General features: G+C 40.6%; 1 protein-coding gene across 1 annotated transcript; it reads left to right on the plus strand.

Annotated features, from left to right (window-relative positions):
• The first annotated feature begins 1126 nt into the window (after window positions 1-1126).
• Window positions 1127-8302, plus strand: chrne (cholinergic receptor, nicotinic, epsilon). The gene is made up of 12 exons (XM_076020464.1): window positions 1127-1283; window positions 4293-4426; window positions 4573-4617; window positions 4724-4833; window positions 4912-5067; window positions 5199-5299; window positions 5370-5570; window positions 5892-6006; window positions 6519-6633; window positions 6737-6944; window positions 7188-7321; window positions 7406-8302. The coding sequence occupies exons 1-12, from the start codon at window positions 1217-1219 to the stop codon at window positions 7571-7573; spliced, it is 1554 nt and encodes a 517-aa protein (XP_075876579.1). The 5' UTR covers window positions 1127-1216; the 3' UTR covers window positions 7574-8302.
• The last annotated feature ends 3611 nt before the right edge of the window (window positions 8303-11913 follow it).

An 11913-nucleotide genomic window follows, 5' to 3' on the forward strand; every position in this document is an offset into this window, starting at 1 on the left:
CAGCCACAGGCTCCCTTGTCCGTTCATTTAAAGGGTGACTCTGCTCCCTTTTAGTTGGAGGTGAAAAGAGTACAATAATATTGTTTTTGGCATAGATAGCAAACATTTGAGGCATCGGTTGTTAGGAAGAAAGGCCCAACCCAGATCTGACACGGCTGGATGGTTGCGGTGATTCAGAATGTGAAGGAAAATATTTTCCCTGCTTGACCTCTCGAGTTTCCCATGTTCATCAAAATCTGAGATGTTTTGCTTTTCCATACAATGCATCTCCGTCTTTGATGCCGGACAAATCTTCCTTCACTTTTACCCTTCTTCCCCCTTGGAGTGCTAACCCAGTGCGAGACACATAATCTGCCCTCTGGAGGCTCCAGTTACCTTAAAGAAGCTCATCTCCGTTTCACTAACTGTATATTTAGAAGTCCATCACATACTGTGCAACTCACATGGCACATTCCAAAAATCAGTGTGTTGCCCTTGTTGCTGCACAGTGACTCGACTTACGTTACTCACGGGCGCTAATTGTGATGGAAAATTAAGTCTGCGGATTTGAAACGAGTCGTTTCGTGGAGTCGCCACCGGAAGGGGCGTGATCCACTTTTGTCAGAGGAAGTTATATCCGCGTTGATCTGATGCACTTACAAGACTCCACGTCCATGGGCTTTATGAGCAGTGTCTGCCTCCAGCCCTTTAACCTCCACCGCACAGACACTGCCTTGGTCTCAAATGAGACACGGGCCCATTCTTCAGATGCATAGTGGGGGGGGAGCGTGGGAGCCGAGTTCTACTTCTTCTTTCCTTCCAGTTCGTTTTTGCTTCTAACAGCCAAGGAGAAGTGTGAAAAAGTGCACATGTGAATAGGATGCATGGAATGTCAGAATCCATAAGTGTTGCAAATACTGATAAGGTATTTTAGGAATAATCCAGGTGTAAAAACAAACTGACACCTTCGGCAGAATGATAAAGACATAAATGGTGGATAGATGTTGCCTAATGATCATGCTGATGGTTATTGTGGGTGACCGGAGTGTGACTTAAAGCCTGTTTTTTTTATTGCTTCCCAGCTGCTGTGTAACATGAGCCACGGATAGCGACAGCCGGGCTTGGTGACAGTCAGGGTGTTTGGCAGTGGGATTTAGGGCTCTTCCTCTCCGTCTTTGCTCTCCCCGTCCCTCTGTCCCGAACATATTATTTGTCCAGTGCCGTGGAGAGGAGCGGGATGGCGGCTCACAGTTTGGGGATATGTTTTGCCGCTGTATTGATTCTTGGGACTTTAATGGCTCGGGGTAAGTGGCATTTTGGCTGAACTTCGCTAATATTAAAAAGATCTTCTACACGTTGCATGTGCATAAATCAGTGTGACTCCAACTCCGAAACTGTTGCGAATTTCAGTAATTGTTGAAAGACATAAAATAAAAATAAAGAGTATACACTTAGTTGTGTATGTTATTTTATTCCGTCCATAAAATTGAACTATTATGGTAACAAAAACAATTTATCAGCTGCATTTGCAAACAATATAATAAACAAAATAACCTGGCACGTCTTTTAATATTTTTCCAATGTTGCATACAAGGCTGGCGACACACCAAAGCCTGTTTTACTGTTTGGCTTTGTTTGGACAAGCACGCTATAATTGACATGCATGTCGAGAAAGGTCTTCAGTTCAGCAGCCAGTTGAATGTTCGTGGACGGTTGATACAATTCATCAGAAAAGCATGAAAATTAAGTGAGCATTAAGCGAGACAGAAGGTTGACTGTGATGATGACTGTGACTGTCATGAGGGGAGTGATTCTGGAGGGTTGGGATATGGTGTTGGGACAGTTTGGCCTCGCACACACGAGGCAACAGCAAAAGAAGAGGAGAAAATCGTGCATGTTTCAACATAAGGAAACAACAACATAATATAGGTGTACACGTGCATAGTTCTTCAAATCCAAGAGTGAGAGCTCCCTGAGTCCTTGGCAGAGGTCACTGGGTTGGTTCAGAATTCCACAGGGACATGGTGTCAGCAGGATTTATCCAGGAATTAAGATCCTTTGTTGTTACTGGTGTGACATGGTGACCATGTTACTTGAAGATCACATGGCGGTTTAAGAACATAGCTGGTGAACCATTTTTTAACAGCACTCAGCTATCTCACTATCGGAGAAGGAAAATGAGAAGGAAAATGAGAACCAATGTCAACTTTATCATTCAAATATGATTTTTGGCTGGACATGGATGTGATGTTTACTGACCAGCCACAGTGTCCTGCCACATCAAAGTTCAGTTTGCCAACAGTACAAAACAACGTGATTAGACGCTACAGTTTCAAAACATCCTATCAGATGTGCACTTTTTTTTTTAATTCTTGTATTTATTTCTTTGAAATCATCAGAGCTACCCCAGGGCCACATGTGTCTCTGTCATCACCTCTCGTCAAGAGGGTTTACATGTCAGCTGCAGGAAGTGACCATGTCAACATATGGACGCTCAATATTAACTGTGATTTATATCCACTTGGAAAAATAACTGAACCAAATGGGCTGGCTGACTAAACTGCATTTTCTTCTTACCAGAAATAACTAACAATAGCATCAACCAATCCATAGCAGGGAGGCGGGTTAACCGCATCAGCAACCACTGTATCGCTGTGCAAAACACAATAATGTAGAACATTGTCGAACACTGTGACTATTAATAAGCATGTTATCAAACAAATGCCCAGTACTTAATTCATTCTGCACTATTCTACTAAAACGTGTACAAAGAATAATATATGAAAAGATATACAGTAGTAATATGGCCTGTATGTCTGTATATCATTGTTTCAGTAGTTTTAGTCTTTAGGTCTTCTGTTAATTTTGCAAAAAATATGCCAATCTTCTTTTATGCTAAACACTACAATCTAATATAGCTGTAGTACACTAAAATAATAATACATAAATAATAATAAAATGTAACTATAATAGCTTTTCTCCCTTTAAATTGCAGGGCAGTTTTATGGTTAGCTTCACTACAAAAGCAAAAAAAAAAAATCTGCCAACGTCATATTTATATTTAGGGATTCATAGTAAATAACAACCGGTGACTCGCGCAGTAGGAAGGTGGGGCATCTTGCCGTGCTGTCATTACGCGGTCTATCACACTGATTGCACCGCAGGAAAATTCACATTATCTGGCGACATGTTTGTGCTTGTTTTTACCTGAGAGATCTGGAGCTGCATAGATTGAAGCTGATGACAAATCTCCTGCTTTATTTCATGTGCTTTTTTGCACGATGGTGACATAGAGGGTTATTGTAAATGACCTGAAAGTGACTTAAAGTCCCAGTTTTGAGTCCCCCAGCTGTTGTGTAATTTGAGCGCGCGGTAGCGACAGCTGGGTAAGAAAAGGCTGCGGCTCGGAAATAACCTCTCACTCTCAGCCTTCTCTTGAAATTGATACTGAAACAAAGTGTAGCTGAGGGCCGTGGCATGGTGGGCACTATTGCAATTAAGTGTGGTTCTGGGCACGGCTACACAGGCTCTGGATCCGTGAGTTGAGAAACAAATCACCATGTTTTGCAAGTCATATTTTGCTAATCAATTTTCTCTTACTAAACACAATTTCTTTGATGAGGTCAAATTTATTGTTATTTATTGTCCGTGAAGTGCCATGAGTACACCGCACCTTCCCCGCTACGTGCACAGCCAGATCGCCTTGACTCAGACATGGACCATAAAGAACTTTATGAGCACTCCCCCGCCAACTATAACAGAAAACCAAGTTGAGTGGCGCTGTGTACCGGGAAATGGGTGGAATCATTAAATCAGCCAAGATAAATATTTCAGCATGACCGTGCTATTTGCTCATCAAGTCTGACTGTATCATATAAGCACCTTTAGACCATCAGACCAAATTTACTAATAGTTTACTACAACTACAAGTTTACTTACTGCAAGTTTACAAAAGGTTTACTGACTACAGAGTGGATAAAAAAAAACCAAATAATCAGGGTAATTCAGAAAGATATTGAGACGAAAATAAAATCTATTTTTTTTCCACTACTAATCAATATAACTATAAAAATGCATTTGTACATATAACAGAATCCAATGAAGTACTGGGGTGTAATGTGATCCCCAACTTGCCAAACTGAAACAAAGATTGATGGTTTAATATGTTTAGATGTAATAATCAGACACAGCTCCAAGTTGAGCTGAGATACAGTCCAGCACCCCCACCGGCCATGAGTATAGGACCTGCATTGACTGTAATCTTTAACATATTTGAACCTAGACTCACACTGTTTACTTCACTCTTCATATAGTTCACTGTAATGAGGAGTCAGAGCTGATCAGGGATCTGTTCAAATCCTACAACAAGAATATTCGACCCGTGGTCCATCCAGAGGACAAGGTGCAGGTTCAGATCAAGCTGACCCTCACTAACCTCATCTCCCTGGTGAGTGTACACTTTCCTCACTTCCTGCCAAAAGGCCTAACGGCTCTACCACAGCTCCAAAATGTTAGCTTGTATCAAAAAAGCTGTCCACATTTTTCCCTCCAACAGCTCGAACGCTCACATCACCTCTTTATTTTTTATGACAGAATGAAAAAGAGGAGACCCTGACGACCAACGTGTGGATTGAGATTGTGAGTTTGCTCTTGTTACATTTCATTTTCTATGTCTAATGTTTTCAAGTGTTAGGGTACCGACGACACAAAGCTGACCTCTCTCTTTCACAAATTGCCACGACAGCAATGGACTGACTATCGTCTCTCCTGGAACAAATCAGACTACTATGACATAAGTATAATTCGCGTCCCGTGCAAGACTGTTTGGCTTCCCGACATTGTCCTCGAGAACAAGTAAGAGGGTTTGCTTTATTGGTACAAAGGTTTTGTACTATTTGTCTCTTTTAAACAACAACAACATATTTTCTGCAGCATTGATGGCAAGTTTGACGTGGCCTACTACGCCAATGTGTTGATCACAAATGATGGCTGGATGTACTGGCTGCCTCCTGCCATCTATCGCAGCACCTGTGCCATTGAGATCACCTATTTCCCTTTTGATTATCAAAACTGCACACTAGCGTTCAGGTGCGTCTCACATTTATGTTGTTCAAAATGATATGAATTTGGGGCTGACAAATTCATATAGTTGCACATGCTCAGCAATCTATTATTAACGTGCCTATGCTGGAATATCTCTGCTTTGCTTTCACCTTCAGGTCCCAGACTTACAGTGCCAATGAGGTTGAACTAATCTTGGCTATAGGAGAGAAAGGCGAGACTATAGAGTGGGTGGACATAGACCCCGAGGCTTTCACAGGTACAGCTCATACAAGCGACATTTTCACAGCAGAGAATTCCTCCAGCTTATTGCATCCTTAACCACACAGAAAATGGCGAGTGGGCCATCGTCCATCGGCCGGCCAGGAAGATGATCAATCCCCGGTACTCCCCCGAAGACCTGGAGTACCAAGAGATTACATTCAACATGGTCATCCAAAGGAAGCCCCTCTTCTACATCATCAACATCATCCTACCCTGCTCACTCATCTCCTCCCTGGTCGTCCTGGCCTACTTCCTGCCAGCACAAGGTCGGTCTGGAACGCCATTGTCACTACTTTTGATGCAACTAACAGATTATTATTCCAAGGGAAGATAACATGAAAACAAGTCTAATTGCTCTATTTTACTCTCCTTACTTGATCTACATTAAAACGATCTACATTAAAGTGCTGGTCTTCCTTAGCAGTTTTGCTTGTTGTGGTTAGTGTGAACCACAATTCTATTCCATTTTAAATTCTATTCTGCAAGAAACCTTTCAAATACTGCGAGGATCAATTTCGCTGCATATATTTTGCCGCTCCAACACAGTGTAACCACCTGTGTCTTCACTTCTATTGACCTCTTTTCAGCTGGAGGACAAAAGTTAACCGTGTCCATTTCCGTCTTGCTGGCTCAGACCGTCTTCCTCTTCCTCATTGCCCAGAAGATTCCCGAGACGTCGCTCTCTGTCCCTCTCATTGGCAAGTGAGTCAAGTGTTGTCTCTCTGCTGACATCTGCTGGATGTTCCACTTTCCTCATTCTAAACATCCAATTCATTCATTCTTCTTCTTCTTCTTCTTCTTCTTCTTCTTCTTCTTCTTCTTCTTCTTCTTCTATATACTGAAGTTTCTCCAAAATATGGTGTAACAAAAATATTCTGTGGGATTTTTTTTTTTTTTTTTTTACAGATATAGTTAGATGAAACATTGATTGATTGATTGATTGATTGATTGATTGATTGATTGATTGATTGATTGATTTACTATGTATGTATGTATGTATGTATGAGTGTACGTTTCTCTCTGTGTGGTTCCATGATTTTGATCAATGCTTGTTTGTGTGTGTGTGTGTGTGTGTGTGTGTGTGTGTGTGTGTATATATATATATATATATATATATATATATATATATATATATATATATATATATATATATATATATATATAATAAGCACCTTGTTTTCCTTTCTTTCTTCTTCTTTTCTTCTTCTTTAAAGGTACCTGATCTTTGTCATGTGTGTAACAACACTCATCGCTACAAACCAGATCGTGGTGCTCAACTTCTCACTACGCAGCCCCAGTACTCACACAATGTCCAGTGCTGTCAAACACGTAAGTACATTTAGATGAGTCGAGTGTGTCTACATGAGCCCAATTGTGTCGAAAGCTTCATCACTCTTATATCCCCCCGCATCCCTCAACACCCATCATAAAGATTTTCCTGGTCATGGTACCTCGTTTTCTGGGCATGGCGCCCCTGGTGGATGACAGTGACATGACAACAGAGGTTAACGGGGTGAGAGAGCGTCGGCGCAGCTCCTTCGGCCTCATGCAGAGAGCGGAGGAATATGTGTTGAAGCAACCTCGCAGTGAGATGATGTTTGACAAGCAGAGGGAGAGGCATGGCCTCACACGATCCATCGGTAAGGGGAAAACGTCTGACTCGTCCTTCTGTCATTTTCTGATATTTATGTAAATGTTTCCCGAGTTTCCCTTAACCTGTTTGCTATCAAGCTTATTTATTAGTGTACCATTGATTTTTCTTTTGTATCTTCTGTATCTTAACAGTTTAGATTTACATATTTATGCATGATGTCTTTTTTTTATATATCCACCTTTAATGATACAGTACAAAGGCATTTTCTTGTCTGCATCCTTTTCACCAGTGGATAACATAGATGTCAGCAGCACAGCCAACCTGTATAAGAGTTTGGCTCAGACTGCACCGGAGATCAAACAGTGTGTGGATGCGTGCAACTTCATCGCTGAGAGCACAAGACAACAAAATAACACTGGATCCGTAAGTGTAAACTTTCACAGCTTGTGCACACTTTAAATTGTGCATTGCGTCATTTTGATGGTTCATTCTCTTTTCCAAATGAAGGAAACTGAAAGCTGGGTCCTGATCGGGAAGATGATTGACAAGGTGTGCTTCTGGGCTGCCATGCTCCTCTTCATCTTTGGCACAGTGGGCATCTTCTTAACAGGACACTTCAACCGTGCACCTGAATTTCCGTTTCCGGGACAGACCAAAAAATACGTCCCAGTTTAAATTGAATTAGAGATGATGGAACATTAGTGAGGATTAACCAGTCTACACAGCTGAGCAGGTTCGCTTGTTGTGTCCCCAGCTCTGTTTCTGCAGTGATAATGACACAAACAAGACTATGTGTGTGTGTCAACAGTCATTGGACTGCAGCTTGAAGACTGTCATTCATGCATTAAATGTGTGGAATTAGTTTTAAAATGTGGTTTTGAAGTCATCCACAGTTATCTACATTACAACAATCACAAAGCCCAATACCAAGCAATTAATATTAGTTTATTTTGTGGTTCCAAAGTCTTAACAGTGTGCCTAATAAAGGGCCTGACTTCAGTTAAAGGCAATTCGATGCCAACATAATTTAAGGAGAGAACTTTTTGAATCCAAATGATGTTAGCATATCAAATATAGCAGAGTGCCAATAGCACTCAACAGAAGAAAGGAAGAACATTAACTGAGAGAATGACTAAGTACTCATGTGCAGTAGTAGAGTATTTAATCTGACAGCAAGACATATCTGCAGACAAGTCTGAGTACGTCGAGTTCCATTTATGTTCTATGTCTTATGTGAAGCTCTTGCGCATGTAAGTCAATCCTGCCTAGTCTGAAGCAACGCCTTGTTGTTCTTACTAGAACTTATTTATTAGAATGTCTTGAGGATTCAGAAGGATTTTGTCTTGATTTATTGAGTGTATTGTATGTTTTGTTTTGTTTTTTAAATAAATATTTTATTTTGTGCATCATGTTTTGTTCATTTCAGAGAGTGAAATAAAACCATCTCATGTCATGAGGACAGTTGTAAATCCATATGATATTTTAAAAATGTTTTCATGACATAAATAATCCAAGAGAGACATTAGCAGCCAATTGGAAGTAGTACTGCACTGAATACACTTTTTCTGTCTGTCTGTTTTTGTCATTCATATTTATGATGCTCAGCTGTATTTTTATTTTTCATAATCGAGGATTTTTTTCAATGTTGTTTTTATACGTGGACATTTACCACAGGTAACTTTATAAATTACTTTGTGTGTAAAACAATGTACACACACGCGCGCGCGCGCGCGCGCGCGCGCGTATGTATGTATGTTTTTGGCTGACACGGTAGAAACAAACAAACTCAAAAATTGATAATTGATAATAGTTTTGCCTGTTATATACTTTTTGTCCAGTAGATGTCTTACTAGAGCAAATGAAGCTTGAACGCTTCAATATCTCAACGCCCCCCTCCATTTTCAAGGAGTTTTTTTCCTTTCTCGTTGAATATTATGACGTAACTGAGTCAAATACACAGGTGTTCCATCATTGTTTCAAATGCAAAATTAAATCTCTTAAACAACTTAATTAAGCCTGGGTGATTTTTTTTTAATGACAATTATTTATTCAAAATTGATTAGGAGTAACAAAAACCCTTTTGATTACAGGCTATTTGAGGGCTTATACCTGCAGTGGACTCTGGATAAACAATGTGACACACCTGTGCAGCGCTTTAAATGGGCCGTCCTCCAAACAGCCTTACTTCTGTTCCAGTGTGACATGAAAAATCCAACAGGTATCTCAACTGAATAAATGAGCTGCAGATCCAAAAGACGGATCTGGATCAATTTTTCCTCTCATCAGTGCTGCGTGTGAACCATTCGGTCCCTGGAGGAACCTGTAACCTACTGTAATTAATTGCAATTTCTTGCAACATACATGTTTGCCACGGAATTGGCTCAGAAGTGCACTGGCTATGGCTGCATGCGTGTGACCATGCTACTCTCAGGAACAAGAAATAGATTAAAATAGAACACCTTTATAAATCCCATGTTGGGGTAAATTTGCTAATTACAGCTACAAAAATTAAAGTGAAAGTAAAGAGTGGGAAAAATTATAAAAACAAACACACAGCTGCCTTTACAGTGCAACATGAGAACCAGATAAGAGTAAATTACTTTTTTTCTTTTACTGACTGATTTACATACTTTGGCTCATTCTGTTGTCCTTCAGGAGGCCAGGAAAGCAGGAGTGAGGATGCTCCTTTGAAACAGGTCAGCTACTACTGAATGTCCAAGATAAATAATTATTAATAATACATTCATGTTATTTTATATTAATATTTATATTCACACTAATAACAGCAAGTTTCCAATGAATCTTTGTGCAGTACTTTCAAAGTTTCAGTTCATACTCAAGAAGTTTTTTTATTATATCTTTATTGTCTCAGATTTGATCAGAAGGTTTACCACACTGATCTCTCTACAGACGCCCGGCATCTCTGCACCAGTAAATTGTGGGACGTCGAGACAGGTAAGGTCGAAAGTGTGGCACATCAAGAACGGCAGGTGCTGGCAGACCTTCACAGACAACAAGTCGGACATCAATTCCATCTGTGTGAGCATGATCATTGCGGATTTTGAATTAAAAGGGATTAAACTTACAGTACATTTATTTAAAAAAATAAAAATAAAAAATATCACCGGACAAGTTTAGCCCCTGATCTTTCTGAATGATCAGCCCGGATCTATGGTGACTGTGTTCCATGTTATTCACTGTATCTATCTCCTCAGCAATGCCTTCACCACAGGCTTTGTCAATGCCACGTGCAGGCTGTTTGACCTGCGGGCGGTCCAGCAACTGGACTGCTACTGCTACAACTTTGACTTTGCAGTGACCTCAGTGGCGTTCTCATGCTCCAGCCATCTGATGCTGGCAGTCTACGATGACTACAGCCTCAACATCTGGCACACCATGAAGGTGGCTAAAGCCGGATGGTGCTATTAAAGTGTTTATATCAAAGGAAAAGTCAGTATAATGTAGAACTATAAGCAGGTAGGTTTATGTAGAAGTGTTGTGTGTGTGTTTTGGTGCATATTCAAGTCTTTAGGTAGTTACTGGAAAACAAATGCATGGTAGGGAGTGCTGTCTTTGGGACTCAAAAGATAGCGGTGCCTTGGAAACACTAGACACTGCAATATGTGGACTGTTTAGGGTCAGGCCACTTGAGCAGCCACATCATTCACCAGAGCTTAAATATGTGCCCACCAATCATAGCAGTGTGGGAAGGTAAAGCCACAAAGTTCACTCAAGGTCTGGTCCGGCACGATTTGTTTATGGAAAATGGGGACAACACAGACAGAAAAAACACACTGAGTATCGTTGTGCCTGCTGTAAGAGTCGTGATGGGCCATGACAAATGTTGTGAGTTGTCTCCTCAAGATTTGGAGCTGAGCCATGCACACAGCACACTGAACACAGAGGGAGTGATTGCCGGATATCACAACACTTATATGTAAAGCCGTTAAAGACATAACATTCACACACTTCTCCTCAGACACGCTCCTCCATAGCCTTGACAGGAGACAGTGAAAAAGATCACTGGACTCAAATAATCCATCTCGGTTTACAATGAAGTTCAAAATGCACCTTAGACAAAGTTTTCCTCCACTTCACATACATTTTTTCTTTCTTAGTGTCACACACGTCTCTGGTGCTGATGTCAAAGAGCATCACTGATGCCGGTGGCCGGGAAGACATGCGAGTCCTTTAAGATGAAAAGACAAAAAGCCACAAATAGGTGATTAACAGGGTCCCAGGAAAACAATGACATGTTGTCCATCGCTGCTACAGACCACCATTTCACTGTTTTTATAGATTCGTGCCACCACACTTAGCACATTACAGCTTACCTTCTGGTGAGTTTTACTCTTGTTTTATTCATATTCTCCCATCTTGGAACACAGTGCAAAATGTTTAGCAGAAGATAAAATTGTTTGCAAGTAAACTTATCTGGCTGCAGGCTTTAAATGCAGGCTTAAAACTGCTGAAAAGGTCATGATAAAAGTGATGATATGCATAATCAGTGCAGGGAGATTAAAATATAAATCTCTTTTCAGATTTCATTGTCATTAGTCATTACACGGCAAACGAGTGAGGAACTTTGTTTGCACCAATGACTGCATCATCAATTACACTCTTCTGTTATTAATGTTGACCTAAAAACGAACCAATCCCCGCCCCGTCTTCTCACACTTCCGTAAAAGAAACAAAACTCATTTTATTATGAAAGTATTTGGCGGAAGTTTCGTAAAAATAACCTTCGGCTTCACGCCGTCTGCTCGTTTTTCCTGCTGGTTGCCAGGTCAGCTGTTTTCCCGCATATATATATATATTTATTTATTTATTTATTTTTTTAAGTGCGGCTCTAAAAGTTATGTCCTTGGGTTTGGCTTTGAAAAGACCACACTTTTCCTACAATATCTTTGAACGAGATTATTTGTTCATAGACAAAATCGTATTAAATTTATGCCACACAAATACCAGTGTCAGGAAGTACCAACGCGGGCAGGGCTGTGTGAGATCAACGCACA

This window comes from Nelusetta ayraudi, unplaced genomic scaffold (assembly GCF_046127955.1).
Source record: "Nelusetta ayraudi isolate G7.1 ecotype Tasmania unplaced genomic scaffold, CSIRO-AGI_Nayr_v1 ptg000011l, whole genome shotgun sequence".
NCBI lineage: Eukaryota > Metazoa > Chordata > Actinopteri > Tetraodontiformes > Monacanthidae > Nelusetta > Nelusetta ayraudi.

What these genes read in the sequence shown, in the direction of transcription:
- chrne (XM_076020464.1), top strand. Translation starts at nt 1,217, where the DNA reads ATGGCGGCTCACAGTTTGGGGATATGTTTTGCCGCTGTATTGATTCTT. An exon ending in TGGGACTTTAATGGCTCGGG is followed by an intron (nt 1,284 to 4,292) that starts GTAAGTGGCATT and finishes CTCTTCATATAG; the next exon opens with TTCACTGTAATGAGGAGTCA. An exon ending in TCTGTCCCTCTCATTGGCAA is followed by an intron (nt 6,007 to 6,518) that starts GTGAGTCAAGTG and finishes TCTTCTTTAAAG; the next exon opens with GTACCTGATCTTTGTCATGT.